The sequence below is a fragment of the Cryptomeria japonica genome, chromosome 8, assembly GCF_030272615.1.
Source record: "Cryptomeria japonica chromosome 8, Sugi_1.0, whole genome shotgun sequence".
Taxonomy (NCBI): domain Eukaryota; kingdom Viridiplantae; phylum Streptophyta; class Pinopsida; order Cupressales; family Cupressaceae; genus Cryptomeria; species Cryptomeria japonica.
The window spans coordinates 345001308-345025813 of record NC_081412.1 but is presented as its reverse complement, the minus strand read 5'-3'; the positions used below and the strand labels follow the sequence as shown (position 1 = coordinate 345025813).

The window sequence follows — 24506 nt, the reverse complement described above, 5'->3', positions numbered from 1 at the left end:
AAGGAAAATCATTTTTTTACAGTGTCACCAGGTGGTGGGATACTTGGAAATTATTAAATAGCACAACTTTACACGTACAAGTGCAATAATATAGAGTTAGATACCATTGCAGAACATGGACTAAAGGACCCATGAATGTCATATTATAAGATTGGGAGATCAAAAATCCGAATGCATGCTATGCTACTGAGCGGTCAATGAGAGAAGATGTGGATATTTTCCGTGATTCTTATGACCTCAAAGTAACAAACAGCATGAGCAGTCAAACAACTAGTTAATGTGTTGCTATGTATGGCTCCTGCTAGTGGTATAAAAAACCTTGGTGAGACGAACCCATGCAGCCAAATAGTTGGATGAAGACAATGAGTGCACAACTCCGTCATGGAATTGAAGTACAAGATAGATCATGGCATAGCAAATGCAAGTTCAGTGACACTTATTAGTAGACATTGACGCTGAATCTGGGAGGGTAAAAGCACCAAAATTAGAATTTTTACTAATTGGAAGAGTAATGAATGAAACCTGGTACGAGTGGGAGTGAGCTGGAAAACGGCGGAGTGAAGCCTCGTTTCTGCCTTCATCTCGGTGTCTGCTTCTGCTTCTGTTTCTGCTTCTGCTTCTGCTTCCACCCGATCTGTGCCAATGAAATCAAATACGCCCTTGCTCTCTACTTCCCCTTAAAGCAGGGCCATCGGCAATGGCAATGGCAATGGCAGTGGCGTCGGCATTAGTAGGTGTTTTCATGACAAGTCTAACCAGGTGAGCAGGGTGGAGTAGCAGAGTGCTCAACAACTTTTTTGTGGGCTATGAAAGGTAGCGTTGCTGTATGCAAGAGAACAAACGCTGCTCTTGATGGGAGGCGTGTCGTGTCTTTTGTTTTAACTCTTTTTGCAACTGAGATTTGGTTTGGGTAATTAATTTTAATAATGATGATGATATGGGCCCGCCGTGTAACCTTAGGTTTGAGTTGCCCAGTTAATAGTTTGGTGATAAGTACCAAAGAAATATAATAGGTACCATCACTCTTTTCAACCTTGAACGTCTCAACAAAATGTTGGTGTCGTGTAACCTTCATTAACCTAAAACTCCATGCTTTGAGTAAAGTTTTAGTTTCCCATCTTTATTTTAATAATATTAATTACATTTAATGATTAATGTATACATGGTATATTTTATATAGTATAAAAATTAATGATTAATTTAAATGTAATTTAATCATATCTTTAATTGATCTTTAATTTTTTATCTATATTTAGGTTAAATATGTGACCGTAAAAATAAATTTCAAATTTAAATATAGTTTCGAGTTAGTTTATTTCTTAATAGATGTTTTTGATATTAAAAGCAGCCAAAACAAGGGGGTTGTCCAAGGTACAGATAAGAAAATAGTGGCTAGCCAACTGTCAGCAGAGGAGCAGCAAAATCACAGCCTCCTAAACTTTCCTCAATCAAAAACTTAAAACATGCTATGCATATTAACCGAGTATATAAAAATCTTAATTAAAATATGTCACGTAGGGCAAAAGATAGTTAAGTCCAAGCATAACCAGAAACCGTAACTATAAGTCAACGGACCATTAGGGCCACTCAAAAAATCAGAAACCCAAACCATAGAAAATACAGCTATTTCTTTTTGTAATGGCTTCTCTTGGGGAGGAGCTTCCTTGCCCATTCCTTGGTGAGGAATTTAAAGAGGTCCCTATAGTCCTCGTCCTCCTTTCCTTTACCTTTGAGTGTGCTTTCTTGCAGGAGACAAAGAGTGGTCGTCGAGTTGTGCATTATATTCAAAGCAAACCTGGAGACGTCTTGCAGCTTGTTCTCAATGGCCTCTGTTATGCTGGTAATTTCCTGCAGGTTTTCAAACATGCCATCCACTTTCTTTTCCAAGTCCGCCAGTTTGTCATCCGCTTCCTCCTTGATGTTGCTCACTTCCTCCACCACCATCATCTTATCAAACCTGAGAGTAGGGGACAAAGAGTTTGCCCGGGATTTGGGGTCGGCATCCAAGCTCATGGAATTTTTTGGACTCTCATAAGCATGGGTGGAGCTGGCAGAGTGGGGGGTCGAGGTGGACTGAAACGGGGCCACATTGTTAGAGGGGATGGAATTCCCAGTTTCATGGGATGAGGAGGGGTCCCTTAATGATTTCTTAGGGGGTTTGGACGCCAATCTCATAGAGCGGCGGGGAGTGTTAACTTCATCTGTAATCTCCACATTAGAGTCAATTTCCTGGATTCTCACTTTCTTGAGGGGTTTTGCATCCTCCGAATGGTGCTTTTTATTCTTCTTACTAAAGGAGCCAGATTCGGGCAACCAAGGAGGGCTTATGTCAGGTTTATCAGCAGCTATGGCCAAAGGTTGGCTTTCAGGCACATTCTGGACAGAAATCATGTAAAGGCGGAGGATAAGGCCTTGGTGGAGAATAGTAAAGTCATTGCCTTTCTTCTTGGCTTCCGCAACATCTCTCACATTAGAATCCATAGAGTGCAATAGAAAAAAGGAATGGAGATAAGATCTTTATTCCTAAGATGGTTAAAGAAAGGAAGGTGATAGTAGTAGAAGACCCCATATCGTCCTTCAAGGGTGAAATATTTCATGATGATGTAGCAGACCTCATCCCAAGGCGGCGGAAGCTCCTCCCGGTTGAAGTCGTGGGCCCTCTTCACAGGGTTCTCCCCATCAAGAAAAAACTGGGTCAGGCTGGTGGTGTCTGAAATGTGGCTTTGTTTCTTCCATTTCCTACCCTCCATGGATAGTCTCATCGACTGGGCAGTCACATCTTTGTTGACTTCGAATGAGATACCACCCATGGCAACCCTTCTGTCCTCCCAGGAGGCCACAAACTACTTTGACAGTCTCTCATCGTTTCCTTTTCATGCTCTCCTTGAATTTATCAATGCCACCTTCTGAGCAAACAAACCAAACCGTCACCCTGGCTTTGAATTCATCTGTTTTGTCGGGTTCCAATCTTAGCCTGTCACCCCCCATGGTCGTTTCTTCCAGCTTAGAAGAGCAAATGAAAAACAGGGCAGCAAAGATACAGGGCCGAACCAGAGCAAATGAAAAATAGGGTAGCAAAGATACAGGGCTGAACCAAAGCAAAAGCAAAGTTGACAAGAAAACTCAACCAATTATGGAATAAAATCATGCAATAATCATCGCGATTACTGCAAGTTGTGTTTAAATAGATTTCCCCATCACGAAATCTATTACACTCGTGTGAACCATCAATCCAACCAATGCAATTTAGCTGAGCCCAGTTGTTGCCTTTATCACTGCCAATGACATTCATCCGAATGATAAAAAAGAAAATTGTCTTTTCCCGATATCGGTACTACACCAATAAATATCATCATTATCTAAACCCCCTTGAAGCTGATGACAAGGTCATATGTAGCCACGTGGCAACCCCAATCCATGATGGGCGGGTTTCCCCTCCAAATTCAAAATTTGAAAATTTGTCAATAACAATTATAAAGATTCATCATGAGACATGGTTTTTTCTTTCTCCAAGATCTCCTTGGTGGTCATTGGTAGCAGATCAGTGTTTTTCCAGCATCATAAGTCGTTTTGCAACCTACCCACAACAGTCATAGAGTTAGCAGTCGCATTCCCTTCTCTAAAAATGTGGCGGACAATGAAATAGTCAAGGTTAGCCAGAAACATTCTAGCATCCCTCAAAATAGAATCCACTTTCCAACTCGCTACAAATCTACCACTGACGGCTTCCACAATAACTTTAGAATCACCTTCAATTTCCAATTGTTTAATACCTATAGCAGTGGCAAATTTCAGACCCCATAGGAGAGCCAATCCCTCAGCTTGAGTGACAGTATGGTTCTTTAGGCTACCCGCATAGGCAACTATAGTATTCCCCTGATGGTCACAAATGACTCCACCACCTGCTTGCCAGGTATTTTGAGCTGACCCATCAAAATTCAGCTTATGCCAATAGGGGTTTGGGGCTAACCATTTGGTCTCACTTTTTGTTGGTCTTTGAAGTGTTATTAAAGAGTTTAAACTCTGAGGGGAGCTTCCAGAGTTCAACAATTATTTTATCAATCGGGTTGGGAGGGGGGGTTTCCACCTAGTCACTGATATATTATCCATAAGTATTTTGAAACAACTAGAAAAAATATTATCAGGGGGGGTCTCAGCATCTCTAAAGATTTTGTTATTTCTTTCTTTCCAAACACACCAGCAGATATGGGGAGGGATCTGCCTCCATAGCTAAATAATCTTGGGGGGGGAGGGAGGTGGCCATCCATTAACAAACTAATGAATGTTACCATGAAAAACCAATTGAATACCACATTTTTTAAGGGTAATGGTCCACAGGTGCCCTGCAAAGGGGCAGTGGATGAAAAGATGGTCGATAGATTCCTCCTCAGCTTCACATAAGATGCATCTGTTGGGAAGTTGGAATCCCGTCCTTTTCAAATTATCCTAAGTCAAGATTTTTCCATGCATAAGGGACCACCAGAAGAAGTTAATTTTTGGAATAAGTTGTGGGTTCTATTTCTTCCTCCAGCATTCAACTTCACCAATGGGTCTCAAGTGTTGTCTGTAAGCAGACTTGACCGAGAACTCCCCCGACTGGGTCCCGTTCCAGATGAATTTGTCCTCCTGGGGAGATAAAGGTACCCTGCACTCAAGCATAAGATCCTGCAGATCAAGGGCAGTGGGTAATAGGTTAGGTCGATCAGAAAAGATCAGGGATATGTTCTTCCATCTTCCTCTTCCCAGCACCATGTAGTCATCAATGTAATCACCAAAGTGATCCTTTAGGGAATTCATTATTTGGCAGATGGCAGAATCGAGATTCAACCAAAGGTTTGTCATCCAACCAAGAGTCCTCCCAGAAACTAATCTTCCTACCATTTCCAATCTTCTTAATCTTCCTATGATCGGAAGCAGTCCTCCCAGAAACTAATCTTCCTGCCATTTCCAATCTGCCACTTCAGTCCTTCTATGATAACAAGTCTAATTTTTAGGATGTTGTTCCATAATTTTGACCCATGAGGTAGGTCACCGGAACTCAAATTAAAGTAGAACTTCTCCCTTTCCAAGTACTTAGCCCTGATAATGTTACACTAGTCCGCCTCACCTTTAGTTAGGGTCCAACCCACTATAGCAATTAATGTCTTATTCAAGAAATTTATCTTTCTGATACCAAGACCCCCCATGGTCTTGGGTAAACAAACAGTGTCCCAGTTGACTAGAGAGAGGTGTTTCTTTTCCTCCATGCCCGTCCAGAGAAAAGTTATTTGGATCCTCTCAAGCTTGTCCCCCATAGCACCAGATATTTTGAACATGGAAAGAAAGTACACAAGGATGCCCTGGAGGGAAGCAATAAGGAGTTGGAGCTTCCCCACACTACTAAGGAATTTTCCCTTCCAACCAGCAAGTTTCTTTTATATTGATTCAAGGATAGTATTCCAGAATGCAAGGGTAACCTCTTTAATAGTGAGGAGGAGACCCAAGTAAGTCCCAGGAAGAGTAACAAACTTACACCCAAGGATATAAAGTATTTTAGTCTAAAGGTCCACAGGGGTGTTGAAGAGAAGAGATTGCTTTTATCATAGTTGATACATTGCCTTGAAGTAGAGGCATAGTCCGCAAGTAAATTCTTCCATAGTTTAGCCTCAATCACAGAGGATATACCAAAAAGAAAGGTATCGTCAACAAATTGTTGAATCATTGAGGGGGGAATAGTAGAAGCCGCTTTGAATCCCTGCAATCTTCCATTGACCATAAGATCAACCACATTCCTACCCAAGATTTCTGCAATCATAATAAAAAGATAAGGGGACAAGGGGTCTCCCTGTCGAATACCTTTTCCATCTTTAAACTGGCCCCTAGGAGTCTCATTGATCAAGACTGAGAACTGAACCATAGAAACACATTCTCATATCATATTGTAGCGTCCTAAAATTGCGACACTTGCAATTTCGACTGCATTTGGGTCTTCACGATGGCGATGCAACATTGAACCTGAATGGAGACCCCGAAACCTGATTATGACACCAAAAACTGCATTTTCTTGCACCCTGGCCTGAACCTCCTTTGCACCCTGCTGTCCCGGGAGGTGGGACCAGAGCGCCCAACGCCCTAGTCCTTCAGGACCAGGGCGCCCAGCGCCCTGGTCCCTGGGTCCTATTTTGGGCCCGGTCTCTTTTGGACTTCGGGTCTTTATGTTTGCAAATTGGAAAATTATCTTTCCTGGTCGGCCTAAGGTCGGGAAAATCAGTCTATCAGCCCTAAATGACAAGTATATAAACTACATTTTCCTCTCTCATTTGGATATATACATACATGAGGGAAAAAACGTGGAAACTATACTCAAGCATTCAAGCATTCCTTCAAGCAATTGATCATTCTAAGTCTCCATTCAAGGCTAAGTGTTGCATTCAAGACAAGGATTCAACCATTGAAGAGGAGATCACGCACAACACATTACATGCTACAACATACAACATACAACATACAACAAACAACAACATCTATACCTTCGCACATAAGGATACAAACATCCTTACAACAAGGTATTAGTACTTGTTTTACATTACATTTACAGCAATTTCTCATTTCTTGGTTAATTCCAAAACCGGGGTTTGACCTAAAGGCAAACCCCTAATCCCTAACCCCCCAATCATCTTCGCTTTTCTGTGTGTAGGTTGCAGGTACGCGACTGAAATTGAAGATCTGGAATCCTTGTGCAGAGACGAACAGATCCCCCTTCGTTTCGCGGATTTTTTGGAGGACCGTGGCGCTCAGGCGCCATCGTCCCGGCAACTTTCGCTCAAATTTGCAGGACAGCGCCGTATCGACATTTTACTGCTAATTCCAGGTCCGCAGCTTCATACTGTATTCCTATCTCAGTTTATAAGCGAATCTTTCTCACTTTCTATGCATTCCTAGCTTAATTCTTCTATGCACATTCTTTACAAAAGAGGGTAGCCTTGCTGTCATAACCCTTGAAACTCATTTAGCATCCAATCTTGCATTGCGTGGGATTGGATCTTGTGGGTTTCAACCCCTCTTTTGAATGTAAAGTCTCTCCCCTAAGTGAAAACCATCAACCCTAGTGAATCTCCCTTCTCTCTCCTTGGAGTTGGAAGAGGGGAGAGCAACTAGGGTTCGATCGCGATTTTCCGCTTTACATTTTGGTGAACCCGACGTGAACATCCTTTCTGATTATTCATGGTTAGATCTGAAAATTGGATTCCTTGATTACATTTCCATGTTTGATCTTTTGCAAATTTTAGAGGTTGATTGCATGAAAACCCTAAATTTTCTTTTTAGTAATTAAGCTTGTGAAATGTCTAAATGTTAATGCTTGTTTCAGATCTACCCTTCTATTACAAATTATCAATTCATATCTATGCTTTAATTTTGAAAATTAAGTGGTTAAGTGTTAAAACCCTAATTTTTAAAACCCTCTTGATTCAACCTTTGTCCGACAATTTCACCGATCAAAACATTTCCAAATCAGCTGTAACTTTGGATTCCGCAATAAAATCACAATATCTTTCATCCCTGAAAATTTGGAAAAAAGTTGCGAGGACCGTGTGCACTCTGAGCGCCATCGTCCCCGACATTTTTTCCGAAATTTCGGGAGCTAGATCTTACTGTATTTTCCTGCTAAAATCCAGAATTTTGGTTGATTTTATCAATTATAACACTTTCAAAATTAAAGTCAAAGTTGGTCTAGGGATTGCTTGGATTAACGCTTCTAATCATTCAAAAATCATTGAAATTGAAATTTTGTGTCAAAATTGTGTTCTTACTATCCTAAATCTGAAAAGTGTGTTTGCATTCATTAAAAATTTCAGTGCTTTATTTAAATTCTTGCAATTTGTGACTTTTGAAATTAAGTGCTTAATTACAACAACTTCAATTTCCGCTTTCAAAATTGAATTTTGTGTGAAATTGAGTCAACTTTTAAATTTCAAAATTTGCATTGCTTTTGGTATTCCCTCTAAAATCATAAAATTCAAAATTTCAGTTTCCCTCTCTTTTTCAAAATTCAAATTTTTGCATTTTTCGACAATCTTGGTAGGGTTCAATTTTGAGATTGCAACTTTAATTTGGCCTATCTACAGATCGTAAAACCACTCAATTTTTTCAGATTAGCTCTAAAATCATCATAACTTTCATCCCTGCAAATTTCGAAAAAAGTTGTCGGGACCGTGTGCACTCCGAAGCGCCACGGTCCCTGACATTTTTTCTGAAATTTCGAGAGATTGTCCTGATTGTATTTAACAGCTTAAATCCAGAAGATTGGTTGATTTTACTGAAATTTGCTACCTCTAAATTCAAAATTTTTCTCTCCCTCTCTAGTGCATGAGTTTTACAACAATAAGCCCTACTTACACTATTCCCGTTAGACGAAGCCGTAGAATTAAGTCTTTCCGAGGTTTAACTACTGAGGAGATGGAACCTAATTTGAATAGCCTTTTTAACAAGGACATGGGTAATTCCTCTAATCCTCCTAATGATGAAGAAGCTCTCCATGAGGTTTCTGAAGAACAACTTTCGAAATTGGATAACCAATTTGACGATTTTCGACAATGGATGTCTCAAGAATACCCCGATAGTCAAGCTCTTCCTTTAATTGAGGGTCTAAAGCGTATGCTTCAAAGTGATAAGAATGGAATTGATATTTTGCGTGGTATTGCACACATTGTGGATTCGAATGTGATGCCTATGAAGAGTTGTGCTGAAAATTTGGGTTATACACAACCTCCTACTCAAGTCAATCATGCTATTCCTTTGACAACTTCTATTGCTAGCATACCTACTTTTACATCAAACATAATGACTACTTCTACACAAGACATTCCTCCTGTGATCACCAGTCATGGGGGCAATCCTTCCTCTTCAATTAACCCTCTTCCTTCATTCAATCCGATTTCTTCATTCGTCCCTTCAATGAGTGTTCCTATTATATCTCCACAAATGAATATGACGCAAGGGGGCAATTCATTTAACCATTCCATTCCTCCTTGTAGTGTTCCTCCTGTCCAATCATCTCCTATGACTAACTATCATAGTGTCCCACCACCTTACTCTCTACCTTCTTTCAATAATGTAACACCTCCATCTCAATCTAACACATCTAATATGAACTCTTTGACTGAAGCGACCATTAACAATCTTGCACAAACTGTCTCTTCTTTACAGCAACAAATTGCCTCTATGAATCAATCTAAGTTTAGTGTGCCCATATTTGATGTTGCGAGCCCACTTTCTCTTGATATTGTTCGAGCTATTCCCCCTAAACATGTTGAAATTCCACATTTGGAGCTTTATAATGGTAAGGGTGATCCTCTAACACATGTTAAGACTTTTCAAACAATCTGTACTGATTTTGCCCATGACCAAAGGTTGCTTGCAAAATTGTTTACTAGAACATTAAGAGACAAAGCCCTACAATGGTATTGCTCGTTGCCTTCTTATTCTATTACTTCTTTCGAACAACTGGCAAATGCTTTCATTCAACAATTTCAAAACAATATAAGTCCTAAAGTTACTTTGATTGATTTAATGCATTGTAAACAAGGTGTTAAAGAAAAAGTGACTGATTTCATTGGTAGATATAAGCATTTGTATGCTCAAATTTCCTTTCCAGTGCCTGACAATGATATTCAAAGAATCTTTATTTCTAATTTACAAAAAGACATTAGAGACAAACTCCTGTTTTCTGAGTTTACTTCTTTCCAACAGTTGTGCGCAACTCTTCACAATTATCAACTGACTGTGAGTCAAATGGAACAATCACATCCTATGGCTCCGAGTGATAAGGGTGATAGTAGTCAACAACCATTTGGGAAGTTTAAACCGAACAGAGAGTCCATTAAATTCAATGAAAACATCATCAACAACAATGTGAATGCAGCATCAGGTGTGTCTTCTATTTCTAAGTTTTTCAGGAAAGAAAGAAAGTTTACTCCTTTGAATGAATCATTGCATAGTATTATGAATAAGTTATTGGAACAAAATGTGCTTACTCTTCCTCCTATAAGGCAAATTGATCCTGCAAAGATTACTTCACCTTATTTTGATAACAAAGCTTTTTGTCAATTTCATCGTCAGCCTGGGCATGATACTGAAAAATGTTTTTCTTTAAAGGGTAAAATTCAAGATTTGATTGATAATAATACTATTTCTGTTTCTGGAGTGAATGATAAAGGCAATACATCTGTAGCTCCTCCTAATCAAAATCTTCAGATTTTCACTGATCCATTACCTTCTCATACCTCTAATGCGATTGAGACTAATGATTCCTCTCTTTCATCTGATGGTCTTGTGTCTATGACTCCGAATGTGATTAACTTTGTAGAGCAGCAAGAAAACCCTAAAGAACCTTCCATCACATTTGATTCCAGTGAAACCATTAGGGCACCTGATGGTCCTTTATACATAGTTGCAAAAGTCAAGAATACACCTTGCCGTGGAGTGCTTATTGATCCTTCGTGCATGGTTAATGTTATTACTGAAGAATTTCTTTTTACTTTGCAATTGAATCAAGTGATTTATGACAAAACAGATGTGATTGTGAAACTATTTGATGCATTTTCTTCTCCTACAATTGGTTCTATTACATTGCCTATTGAGGTCCATAACAAATCCCTTAATGTGAACTTTGCTATTATTCCATCTTCCGAACAATTTCGTGTGAAGCTTGGCTATCCTTGGCTATCTTCCATGAAAGCTATTGCTTCTCCTATTCATAAGTGTTTGAAATTTCCCCATAATGGTGAAGTTGTTACTGTCAATCATAGTCTCTTTAAACCAGCTGAAAGAACTTCTAGCGTTCCTCTTGATTACTTTTGGCCTAAACAATTCCAATCTCTTCCTCCGCGAAGTGATCATCTTTTCAAATCTTATCAAAAGTGGAAAAAAGACATGATCTTATCTCTAAGTGAACCTAGAACACCCAAACTTGACATTCCTATTATTCTTGAGAAGGAAGTTCTTCCTTTGAAAGATAAAACTAATGTCTTTCCTCAAGAAGATTCCCAACCCATTCCTATGGATGTGACTATGTCTATATCTAATAAACTTCCTAAATGTAGACCTATCCCTCCTCGTCATGATGGACTTGGTCTCCTTCCTAAACCAAAGATTCCTCCTTTATATGGAGCAGTTCCTCCTCCTTCCTTTTATAGAGAGAAGAGACCTTCTTCTTCTCCTATTATCCAACCTAAGAGACCACAACCTAAACACCCAAGTGATAAGGGTGAGAACATTCCTCCTCCTCAATCTTCTCCACTTCCTACTAAGACTAGACGAAATCGTTCTGCACGTGAACGCCGACGAAAGCGTCGTCTTAGAGCTCAAGCGGCTGCTTCTCAAACTTCGCAATCCCCAAAAACACCTTCAACAAGCATTATTCCATTTTCTCCTCAGCCGACGATTGAGCCGAAATCTCCTAAACATAAGATGCATGATGGTCTTGATCCTGTGCGAGTTAAAGATCCTATTTTTATAAATCTTGATGATGATATGGATGAAAATGTTATTCATGATGAAAATATTATTCATGATGAAAATGCTACTTCTCCTGTTCATTCTAATAGTGAATATGAACTTGTTGATATTGATAACCATTTATCTAACGAATTTTCTAAAGCACTTATCCTAGCTCCTAGACAAGAACACCGTGGCTTGGGATATGAACATAGCCCTTGTTTGGATCTTGTGATAGCTCCATCTGCTGTGTTGGATGTTCCTCCTCTAGCGTGTTCCCTGCCTTCCCGAAACATTGATCAGCAAGATCGGGGGGTAGATGACGTGCTAGACTAGTTTCATTAGCATAGCAGATTCTCTCCTCCTCTCTTTCGTTACTTCCTCTATATGTTACTCTCATTCTTCTATTTGTTGTCCTTAGTGTTGTCTACTTGAGGACGATGCAAAGCATTGAGATCTCTCGATCTCTCTCATGTTGACTCAAAAGACACATGTGTTCCCTTCTTCTAGGTGACCTTCCTTGATTGGGGAATGAAGAACAATTATGCATACATACATATGATATACATGAATTATCATACAGCATACTGACCCCGAGGAAAGCGAAGTCACCTTGTGCTTTGTGTTTTGTGTCTATTATCCTTGGGCTTATCTCACACTTGGGGGCTAAATCCTTGTGATAACGTGCTCCTTTCTCATTTCTTATATGTATCACTACCTTAAAGCAATCACCCCCGGTGAGGTGTGTGCGATCGCTTTAACATAGGGGGGCATACATCCCGTTCATATCTTTTCAAGATACTTGAAAATTTCTTGACAAATTTAGCTTTGCCTTGAAAATTTTTGATATCTTTCTTGCATGACTCATAGTGAGGGAACCTTACTACTGATAGTCATGGTTCTCCCTCGGGATCTTCCCTTTTACTGTGTCAATCGAAGTCGTAAGATCCTTAGTCCACTGGGGGCTTGGTGTATCTTGCCTCCTTGACGTGGTGAAAGTTTTTTAATGTTGTTTCCTTGTACTTTACCGGAAGTATGAGCGTACGCTTATACTCCCGCTAAAGTGGGGGCTAAATGTAGCATCCTAAAATTGCGACACTTGCAATTTCGACTGCATTTGGGTCTTCACGATGGCGACGCAACACTGAACCTGAATGGAGACCCCGAAACCTGATTTTCTTGCACCCTGGCCTGAACCTCCTTTGCACCCTGCTGTCCTGGGAGGTGGGACCAGAGCGCCCAGCGCCCTGGTCCTTCAGGACCATGGCGCCCAGGGCCCTGGTCCCTGGGTCCTATTTTGGGCCCGGTCTCTTTTGGACTTCGGGTCTTTATGTTTGCAAATTGGAAAATTATCTTTCCTGGTCGGCCTAAGGTCGGGAAAATCAGTCTATCAGCCCTAAATGACAAGTATATAAACTACATTTTCCTCTCTCATTTGGATATATACATACATGAGGGAAAAAGCGTGGAAACTATACTCAAGCATTCAAGCATTCAAGCATTCCTTCAAGCAATTGATCATTCTAAGTCTCCATTCAAGGCTAAGTGTTGCATTCAAGACAAGGATTCAACCATTGAAAAGGAGATCACGCACAACACATTACATGCTACAACATACAACATACAACATACAACATACAACATACAACATACAACATACAACATACAACATACAACAAACAACAACATCTATACCTTCGCACATAAGGATACAAACATCCTTGCAACAAGGTATTAGTACTTGTTTTACATTACATTTACAGCAATTTCTCATTTCTTGGTTAATTCCAAAACCGGGGTTTGACCTAAAGGCAAACCCCTAATCCCTAACCCCCCAATCGTCTTCGCTTTTCTGTGTGTAGGTTGTAGGTACGCGACTGAAATTGAAGATCTGGAATCCTTGTGCAGAGACGAACAGATCCCCCTTCGTTTCGCGGATTTTTTGGAGGACCGTGGCGCTCGGGCGCCATCGTCCCGGCAACTTTCGCTCAAATTTGCAGGACAGCGCCGTATCGACATTTTACTGCTAATTCCAGGTCCACAGCTTCATACTGTATTCCTATCTCAGTTTATAAGCGAATCTTTCTCACTTTCTATGCATTCCTAGCTTAATTCTTCTATGCACATTCTTTACAAAAGAGGGTAGCCTTGCTGTCATAACCCTTGAAACTCATTTAGCATCCAATCTTGCATTGCGTGGGATTGGATCTTGTGGGTTTCAACCCCTCTTTTGAATGTAAAGTCTCTCCCCTAAGTGAAAACCATCAACCCTAGTGAATCTCCCTTCTCTCTCCTTGGAGTTGGAAGAGGGGAGAGCAACTAGGGTTCGATCGCGATTTTCCGCTTTACACATATCAACAACTTTCTGGTTGAAGCCCAGTTTTGAGAGAGTTTTAAATAGGAAGCACCAATTGACTTTATCATAAGCTTTTGAGATGTCGAGTTTGAAAGCCATACCTGGAATTTTGCTTCTATCCATAGAATGGATAATTTCATGAGTAGCAATGGCCGCATCCAAGATTTGATGACCAGGGACAAAGCCTTTTTGGGAGGGACTGATAAAATTAGCTAGAAGCGGCTTAATTCTATTCACCAAGACCTTGGAGATTATCTTTTAGATAGAATTGCAGAGGCTTATGGGTAGAAAATCCTTCATGCAATTGGGTTCGGAGACTTGGGGACGAGAACAATGTAGGTGTTGTTCAGTTTTTTCAGTAATTTACCAGTCCTGAAGAAATCCTTCACTACTTTAGTGACATCATAACTAATAATGTCCCAGTAATCTTGGAAGAACGTTGGGGGGAAGCCATTCAGACCCGGGGTCTTGAAAGCACCCATTGCAAAGACGACCAAGTGGACCTCCTTCAAAGAAATGGGAGCAAGGAGCTGACAGTTATCCTCCTCCCCAATGGAATTAGGGAGCTTACTCAAGAGCCTGTCCTAGAGGGACTCATTACCTCTTCCAAATTCAGTATACATATGGATGAAGAATTCAATGGTAGTTTGACCAATTTGGGACTCACTAGTGATCTCCTAACTAGAGTCATCTTTTAGACATTTGATAAAGTTTCTCCTTTTGTGAATGCTAGTTTAACAGTGGAAGAAAGTCAAGTTTTTGTCGCCCTCTTTCAGCCACTGAATTCTATATCTTTGCTTCCAATAGATTTCCTCCTTAGAAACAATTTCCTTCCAATTCTTTTGGCATTATTCCTCTTCAACAAGAAGAGAGTGAGGGGGGTCACCTGCGGTCATACTGCTTTGGAATTGTTCAAGTATGGAGCATAGTTCCTTCTTCTTTTTGAAGATGTTACCAAAGGTCGCCTTATTCCATCATTTCACTTCTCTTCGAATGAGGTTCAGTTTCTCAACAATTCTGAACATTGCAATCCCTTGGACCAGGGTGGCCCACCAACCCTTGACCAGATATCTAAAATCTGGGTGGGATGCCCACATGATCTCATAGCAGAAAGGGGGGAACCCAGGGGGGGTCTATCAGCCCAATGGAGGAGGAGAGGGCTATGATCGGAAGCAGTCCTTGGGAGGGTCTTTAGATAGGAGTTGTGACCAATATCCTAATTGGTAGAGATAAGAAATCTATCCAGTTTGACTTGAATTAGGTGGTTCTCTTTCCTATTATTTGATCAAGTGTAGGGGACACCCTGAAGATCTAGATCAAAGAGGCTAGTAGCAATAATAAGATTAGCAATATCTCCCATGCTATCAGAAAAATCCACAAGACAACCACATTTCTCAGAGGGGTAGAGAGGGGTGTTGAAATCACCTCCCAACATGTAATGAGAATTTCGGTCGACAAGGATGAGCTTAGAAATTTCCTCCCACACCAAACGTCTTCCCACTTTGGAATTGGGGGCATATATATTGAACAAGTGCTAGCAGAGATCACCATATTGAAAGTAACCGATAGGAAGTTCTGAGTGCTTACATAGACCTTTCCTTGGACTTTGTAGGGGTCCCAAAGGGTAGCAATTCCACCAAACGCCCCCAACGCCTCAACATACAAAAAGGCAGCCCTGGGCCAAAGTTGACCAGCAGTGGTTGCAAAAGTTTGGTAGGACATTTTTACCTCTTGAAGAAGACAAATATCTAGATTCATTTCCAAGATATATTGTTTTATATCAAATTGCTTCTGGGGGTTGTTGAGTCCCCTTATGTTCCAAGAGAGGAACTTCATTTCTTATTCATGTTGATTCCATCAAGGGTCAGTTGTCTGCCCCTTGCAATATCCCTTGCCATAACTTTATGTCTCAACACCCTCTCAGTTGGTCTTCCAACTTTACTATCAATATCCACATCTACCTTCTTAGATCTAGTTTTTTTCTTCTGAGTCAACCAGTCCTCATTATCCGCAAAGGGAGAATAGGGTGGTGATAACTTCACACTAGAAGTCAATTGGGAAGATTTAGCCACTCCCTCTGAAATCTCTGAACTGCTAGGGGGACAGAGAAGGGTTGTGATTAACAGCTTATTTCCACCTGGGGGGGTCTTAACACCACAAAGGTTAAAGGGGGGTTGTAGAGTCGTGGGGATAGTTATAGCAGGAGGATTAGGGGAGAGGTAGCCATCACCCGTAGCCAAGGAGGGGGAGGCAGAAGGAACAAGGGATAGTAGTAGACTAATCATCGGGGGAATTTCTCCATCTTCCAGAGGCACTACTGGGCTAGATTTCTTCACTGGATCAACAAGGGTTTTAATAATGTCAAGGATCTTATCAATGTGGGGGTAATCATCAGAGATCTCACACACATTAGGCAACCCCAAAGGGGCTAAAGAAGAGGGAGCACTTGGGATCATCCATAATAGCCTTCTCTTTTAGCTTAGGTTCTGCAGTCACCAAGGTCTTACACTCAACATACGTATGCCCTTATTTAGCATATTTCTGACAAAAAAGAGTAGCATTTTCATAGACAAGGGCTCGGGACCATTTTCCCCACTTTGAGTTTAGAAAAAGAAAGTTGGGAAGCACTTTGTTAATGTGTGTGTGAAAAATGAATAAGTATCTACAAGCTATAAGACACAACTCTTCAATTAAGTCATTGCATGCATGGTTAGACAGATATAATCATGAATATAAAAACCATAACAAATTGACCTATGGCCTTCTAAAAGATGCGAGTATAGACTTGCTCTCAGATTTGTATAAGCAATACCAGTGACTAGACTACACCAAGATGAAGGATTTAATCTATATGAGCACAAGAATAAGCTAAATGAATGAATATTAAGCTAGATGAATTCAAACAATCATGAGTAAACTAAGTATGCAAAAAGCTAAACTAAGATGCAATAATCTCAAAGCACAATATTTTCAATGACTCCAGAGCAAAAGCTGCACAATAACAATAAATCTCTGGGGTGTTTTGAATGAGAGATGAAGCCTGAATTTATAGAGACTCAAAAGAGAGACCAATGGTCAAGATCAACTAATAATGAGTGGTTGAGATTCGTCAAGAAAAAGCACAATCCTAGTTAATTGAAATAATTGAGAGATCAGATTAAGTTAATCTTGAGATAGATTCCAATTATAGCTTGATTAAATGCATTCAGATTATAAGTCTAAGTCTACATTGGAGATAAATTTAGTTGATTCCATGCACTTGAGATAAAAATAGGCGATTCCATGCACTTTTCTTTAATTTGCTCAAGATTTTTATTTAGAAAAAGGCTTTTCAAAATAACTGAACCTCTTTCCTCAAGAAAATCTTTGATTTTTATTTTTAGAGAAAATGATTAATTCAATTTAATTGATTTTCTGATTTCTCAAGTTATCTCAATTTTGGAAAAAGAAATATCTTAAGTTTGATTTCTTCTCTCAATTTAATTCTTTTATTTTGTTTTCAATTTAACTCTTTCTTTTGCAGATTAATTCCTCTTTTTGTGATAAATCTCTCTTTGTATATTAATTCATCTTTTTGTGATTAATCTCTTTTTGTAAATTAATTCCCTTTTTAATGATTTAATGACAAATTTATTTATTAATTAAATATGCTAGGATATTTAATTAAATAAATAGGATAGTTGATCAAAATAATTTACTTGGAATGATTAATTAATTAAATAAATATTTAATTAATATTGAGTGATTAACTTTCCATCTAACATTAATGATTGAAAAATTAATTAATTAGGTGCTCAAGGTTGATTAATTGCTTTTGGTTAGGACCTTGGTGATGCTGTCAAGATTAGGGGCCCATGGTTTAGATGACCATTTTTAGGGTATTACAGTTAATAGCAACATTAACACGGATGCAATATCCAACCCCAATATCAGCTATCTTTTATGCACCCTTAATGCTGGGATCAAGGATGTAATATCCAACCCCAATATCAACCCAACAATGCATGAAGGTTTGATGGTGATTATGTATAATCACATCAAGAACACTACTGTCCATCTGAATATAGTTGAGGCCTTCGAGTCAGAAGAGGATCTCGATGACTCTAATGATGAGGAAGGCGAAGGCTATGACACAGAAGCCGAGACAGGGGATGACCCCCAAATTGCTGGGTCAAGCAGGAATAATAGAAAATAAGAGCAGGGGAAACAAAATAAAGGGTCGGCCAATTAGAAGCAGAGAGAGGAGGAAGAGGATAGTTGGTATGAGGAGGATAACGAGATTGATAATGACATGGATATTGAAAGCGAGGAGGTCCAAACCCTTGTGAGCCAGAAGCAGAAAAGGAGGACTCCTAAAACTAAGGATGTGGGAACCAAGAATCGGTCGCCTCTCATGACTGATTCTAAGGATAAGGGCATGATGGGGGAGGATACGACCATGAAGGAATCTCAGAGCTCTGATGTCAGGGAGGTGGGACTGGAAGTGAATCTTGAGACTGCAGGTGAAAAGACTTAGGAAGAGCATCGCCTGGATATTGACTTTTGTATCAATAATGGCATAGATAGCTTCAAACAGATACTCCTCTGGATGCAAAAGGAAATTCCTGGCATTAAAACCAAGCAAGCCCGGGAAGTAGGAAAAAATGAGACTTTACAAGCTTTAGGCTCGAGTAAATTCAATTCCCTCCCTGATTGTCTCAGCGAGCTTACGAAAGCTATTAGTAATATAGAGGAGATCATCAATGCTAATCGAAATAGCTTTCTTAGCCTGGAGAACAGAGCAGGGGCCACTGAAAAAAGACTGGATGAAGTTGAGAACACACTCAAAAAAATTGGTGAGCAAAGTCATAAGATTCTTAAGGCTTCCTCGGATAGTATGAAGGCTCTTATCAGTAAGCTTGAGAATGACCATGGGGATAAGGCTTCAGTGGGCATCATTGAAGTGAAGGAATATACTCCATAAGATAAGGAGACTGGGCTTGGGATAAGAATGCGAACAAGCACCAGAAAGATGCAAAGCCATAGCAAGGAAATTGAGGAAATCAAGCGGGCAGCTGATAATATGGAACAACTGGAGTTGGAAGTTGTTGAAATGCTTCAGAACTTAACCTAAATTTGGGCTCTTTTTGTCAGTCCTTTTGGTTTTTGACTAGTTGTCTCTAGTTTGCTGGCGTTTTTCTCATCAATTGTCTTTTTCTTTGGTGTTGTCTTTTGCGTTTTGCTGCACTTTGATGTAAATCTTTTGATATTTTGGCTGTAATGGGTTTCAGGGGCCCATCAAAACCCGTTTTCCCATATTCAAAAATATTAACACAGAAATGGGCATAAACCAACCTAGATTTAGCAAGAGTGACCGAGTCCGCAGTAAAATAGTTGTCGAACAAGTTCCCAATCCAGCGGAAGATATGTTCATCCCAGAATTCCAGCGGGAGGCTAGGGAGCCTAACCCAAATAGGAGCCATGCGATTGAGTTCGGCTGAGGGGTCAAACCCAAGCTTCCATTTAGCAAGAGTTAGAATATGTTTCCCATAGGCCCAAGAGCCTGAGAGGACAAAGATCAAGTCTTCCTCCACAGTAAATATGAAAAGGAAGAGACCTCCTGGCATAACCGAGATATCCACGCTTCCATTTAACTTCCATCTTCCCTTAGCCCATCGCCTAACCATGTCGATAGATGATTTGAAGGAGAAGAAATCTCCAACTATCGCTAGGTAAAGGGATGAAGCAATTTTATCCATGAGACTATCAGGGAGCTTGATCTGTGTTCCTTCGTTAGTTTGGGTAAAGTTAGACAAAGCCGCTTCCATAGTTGTATAAGTGGACCTTAGAAGAGCACTTTCCATTTGGATTTGGAATCTTTTTTGCCAATCTCCACATTTTTCTCACCGGAATCATTTTCTGGTCTGGGAGGAGGTGTATTCTTCTTGTTTACTTCAAGGTTATCCAATCATTTATCCTCATCTCTCTGACTAGATTCCGTCAGTAGCAAAGATGAAGAGCTAGAAGGAATATCGATCTTGATAGTCTTTTTCATAAGACCTGCAGACAGTGGGGTCCCAGAAGCGGAACCAGGGGCATGTGAACCGACCGTGGTATCGGGAGGGGGGTCTGGTTGCAAGGAGGAGGGGACCTCCCCAAAGGGGGCGGTCATATAGCCGATTCAAATTTGAACGATGCCAGAGGTGGGAAAAAGTTGCAGAGCTTGTTTCATCCCAATATTATAATTTCTAATGTTGATAAAATAATATATATAAAATTATTTCTCTTAATAGATGTTATTTGTTGATTTAATCATGATATATGTTAATTTACATGGGGGTGTTGTATAAAAGAACAAATTCTTATCTCATTTTGTCAATCTCAACATCATATAACATTATCATTCAAACATCAAAGCATCAATTGCAACATTAGTTTACATTCAGATATGCACTTATTGACAAACAAAGGCATCTTACATGGTTGTTTTTTACAAAATTATATAATTAGAATGTAAGAGTTTGATCAAAGGAGAAATCCTTGTCTGAAAACCTCCTAAGGTATTTATCAACACTACATATTTTCATATACCAATTGCAAACATGAAGATGGGTATTTTTCAAGCAATTGAAAGTGTATATTATGCACATAGAGTTTGATTTTATAAACAAGTTTCAAAGAAATATCAACCCCATAGAATATCTACTAGATATCCCACAATATTTGCACACGTGTGATAACTCGCAATTGACAAAAAGGTGTGGCCAATGCTCCAACTAAAACCAAAGAAATAGAAAAATCCATATATCTCAAATAATTTAGTAAAAGAGATTCAACATTGAATTAGTACCATGTAAAATAAAGATGATCAAAGATAACATGTAGATTCTCCATAACTCAAACATCAATACAACTTTAGATTTGATTTTCCACAAAACCATAATAAAGTAACCACAATTCAAGAACCCCATAAGCTACCTTGTAGATATGTTGAGTGATAAGGCACATACCAACACTTCCACAAACAAGAAGGTTACAATCAACCTCCTCAATCCATGCACAAAGCATGCATACAAATCTACAACTATCTCCATCTAGAAAACCTTGAATAATAGTCTCTACACAAATCTACAAAATATAGATTTTAATCGGCGTCCAAAACCTACAAAACCATTCTTCCAAATCTAAAACCATTTATACATCCAGCAACACATAGATTTCAAAAACACCAAATTTATAATCTAGAATGATAAAATGTTATAGATACATGCAAACTCGTAGATTTTAAAATAGGAAATCTAGATAACCCATAGATCCAAATAATAGGAATTTAAAAATATGCAAGTATAAGTATCCAAAAGAATTAGAGGGATTTCTAGAAAATCCAAACCACTAAAATAATAATTCCACAACCATCATTAAGTACAATGGATGGATTGGGTTCTCAAAGAGATTCCAAGTCATCAAACGATGAACTCCATAACCCACACGCAACTAGGGGCTAATAATTTTGTGGTTTCATGAGACTAAGGATTAAAACCGTAAACCAAATATAAGAACTCTTTACAATAATCAACACGGCTACTACTTTATCATGTGACTAAGTTGCCAAAAATATGCACCCAAGATGAAAACTCTTTTAATACATATGACAATAGGATAAAGGAACGCAGCCACCACATTAAAGGGTAATCATATATTTCCAAATAGGAGTTCTAAGTAACCACCATTAACATGCATACACATGGCCAACTCCATTGTACCTCTCCAACATTCCACTAGTGCTTGTCATATTATTTCCTAAAATAACAAACCAAGTCCATTGCAAAATCCCATTCATACAAGGATCAATAAATAGTTAATTCCTTCCAACATATTTTGAAAAGATTGCTAGGATACCAAATAGACAATAAAGAAATACCTAGAACCAAAATGATAATGGATCAATCATATGAAATGGCATGTAAGCACATGATATTCCATTCAAGTATATGCAAACAACTTGCAAGTACATGAAATTCGCATGCAAGCATGAGTGACCGCATGCAAACCAATGTACCATTTTTGCCTAGATAATAAATGTTAGGAAAAGTACCCATAAAAGCCTTATAGGTTAAACCACATCTTCATGATTACTAAGCATTGTAGGAATTTTAATGTTAACCCATATAAACAACACATATAAAAGAAACAATAAGAGACATAGAAGGAAAATCAACCACAAAAAAAATAATGATATAAGTGTATCATAGGAAAACCCTTTTAACAAAAACTTGGTCTCCAAAGTATTAAACCAATGTTTAATTTAGCAACAATAAACATGTTATAATGTCATATCAAGGTCTTTCCTCTATGGAGATCCCTTGATATAAATTTCATAGTATAACCTTGCAAAAAATTATTTATTGTGTATCCATCTCTCCATCAATGTATAGAACCAAAAACCCACCATAATGAGTTATCATGGACCCAAACAAGGTCTAAAAATACTATGGTAAAAATCCATATGACCCACATTCTATTATTTATCATTTACCGCCCATAGAAAGATGTTATATGATGTGTCATAATATGCATCATAAGTGTATCAAGATTCCTAATCCACATTGTAATCTCCCACTTATCAATGCTCTTGTGTCACATAACATCTCTTATAGGTCATATCTTTATTATAAATAATCTTGCACATCCTTCATGGCATAACCCTCTTTTTAGATATTTGGAAGAATTAATATTATTATTAGCTAGGTTTACCCAATGACTGAGTTGTTTGAGCTCACTTAGTCATCTCATGTTAGCTCGCCTCCTCCATACCCCAAAACGTAGAAAAAAAGGAAGACTGGAGCAAAATGTGGTTGGATCACTGGGTTATCTTGTGATATATAAAATATTATTATTAATATGATTATGTTAAGATAATAAAATCAAAAAAATATATTAAATTAAATTAAGTTAAATCAATAAATTAATTAATATATGAAAATAATTAGAAAAAATCAATTAAATATTAAAAAACACATGAAATCCATACATAAATAAATTTGAAAGAAAGAAAGAAAAGGATTTACACATGACATATCATTTATTAAATTCTAAAATATTTAAAAGGAAATAAAACCAAAAAAAACAAAAAAAACTAGCATGCCTATATTTTAAAAAATCTAAGTAAAGTACGCCAAGAGATATCAAGTTTGAAAATATGCAATACTTATATATTCGATGATAAGGTATGAGGTGCAAATAAATTCAATGATAGATGATGTTTTTTTAATAAATTTTGGTTAAATTTGAATTATTGATAGTGAAAATGAGATAAAGGCAATATCATACTTTTTAGAGCTATGATAACAACATTTGTAAAGTATTATGCAAATTTAAAATTTAAAATCATTTATCAAAATGATATTTTAAAAAGGGAAAAAAATCACTTGGTTAATGATTCATACAACAGTAATAGCTATTAAACATCTATACTATATTATAAGCATTGAATTTAGTCATGGGTACAATGTGTAAATAGTTTTTCAAAATTTGTAGGAAATTTTTACGTAGGAAATTTTTACTTTGTTAACCATTTATGCACTGGTACTATCTCTTCATTTTCAATATCACGAAGAAGAACTCAAACTTTGATTGTTGTGTTGGACTTCACGACATATAATGTAGGTATCCCATAGTGTGCATGTAACAACCTAAATGATGGCATGACCTAATGCAATGTGAATGTAATTGAATAATTAATTTTAAAAGTAGCAAGCAACCATTCTTCAAGTGGTCCTTTGTGATAACTAATTTGTGATTGTCCCTTAAGAAATCTCATGAACTTCATAATGAGTTATTCAAATAGGTTGTGTTTTTTTATTGTCATTATTGGCCTAATAGTGACCTTCCAAATACATCCAACAAGGTAAAGGTCTCGAAGCTCATGGTATTGAGAAATTGACCAGTCACATAAATCTATAATCTCAATTTGTAGATTATAAAATTTTACATCTAAGTTCATTTTCACCTTGGAACCATAGAGGAAGTTAAACTATAAAACATAATTATTGAATTTTCTTTGACTATTCTTTGGTCCATTTTTGTCAATTCTATTGACCATTTTTTCTCTCAACCAGTAGTAGACACTGAATTCCTCTATATGAAGGATGACATTAAATGGAAGACGGTAATGGTACTTTGTCAACCAATTGGACACCCATGCATGTGCATTATGTGATATCTTGCTCACCTACATGGAAATCATTTTTAGCTTTTAAATCAATATTGAATGGTAGAAGATAAATATTTTAAACCTAAAGGCAATATATGTTAAGGTGAGTTAATTAGATAAATTTATAGAGATTTTCTTCATTTGAAGTAAATGTATGTTATTAAATAGGAAATAGAAAAGAACAACATATATGTAGCATTTTTCTTTATCATAACACACAAATGATGCAAGGTTACATGATGTATATTTAGAAAATGCTACTTATTTGGAAATCATTTTTTGTTTTTAAATCAATATTGAATAGTAGAAGATAAATATTTTAAACTTAAAGGCAATATATGTTAAGGTGATTTAATTAGATAAATTTATAGAAATTTTCTTCATTTGAAGTAAATGTATGCAATTAAATAGGAAATAAAATAGAACAGCATATATGTTGCATTTCTCTTTATCATAACAAAAAAATGATGCAAGGTTAAAAGA

General features: G+C 38.1%; 1 protein-coding gene across 3 annotated transcripts in view; it reads right to left on the bottom strand.

Moving 5' to 3' along the window:
• Positions 1 to 894, bottom strand: part of LOC131045342 (COP1-interacting protein 7) — an 85876-nt gene extending 84982 nt beyond the window's left edge. For 2 of the 3 annotated variants that reach the window (XR_009105800.2, XM_057978921.2), the window contains exon 1: positions 523 to 894. Coding sequence is in view for 1 of the 3 variants with exons in the window: in XM_057978921.2 (XP_057834904.1) it covers positions 523 to 581 (59 nt within the window). In the remaining 2 variants the exon portion in view is untranslated. The remainder of the gene's footprint in view (positions 1 to 522) is intronic. The other variant, XR_009105799.2, reaches the window with a different exon arrangement.
• Between the last annotated feature and the right edge of the window lie 23612 nt (positions 895 to 24506).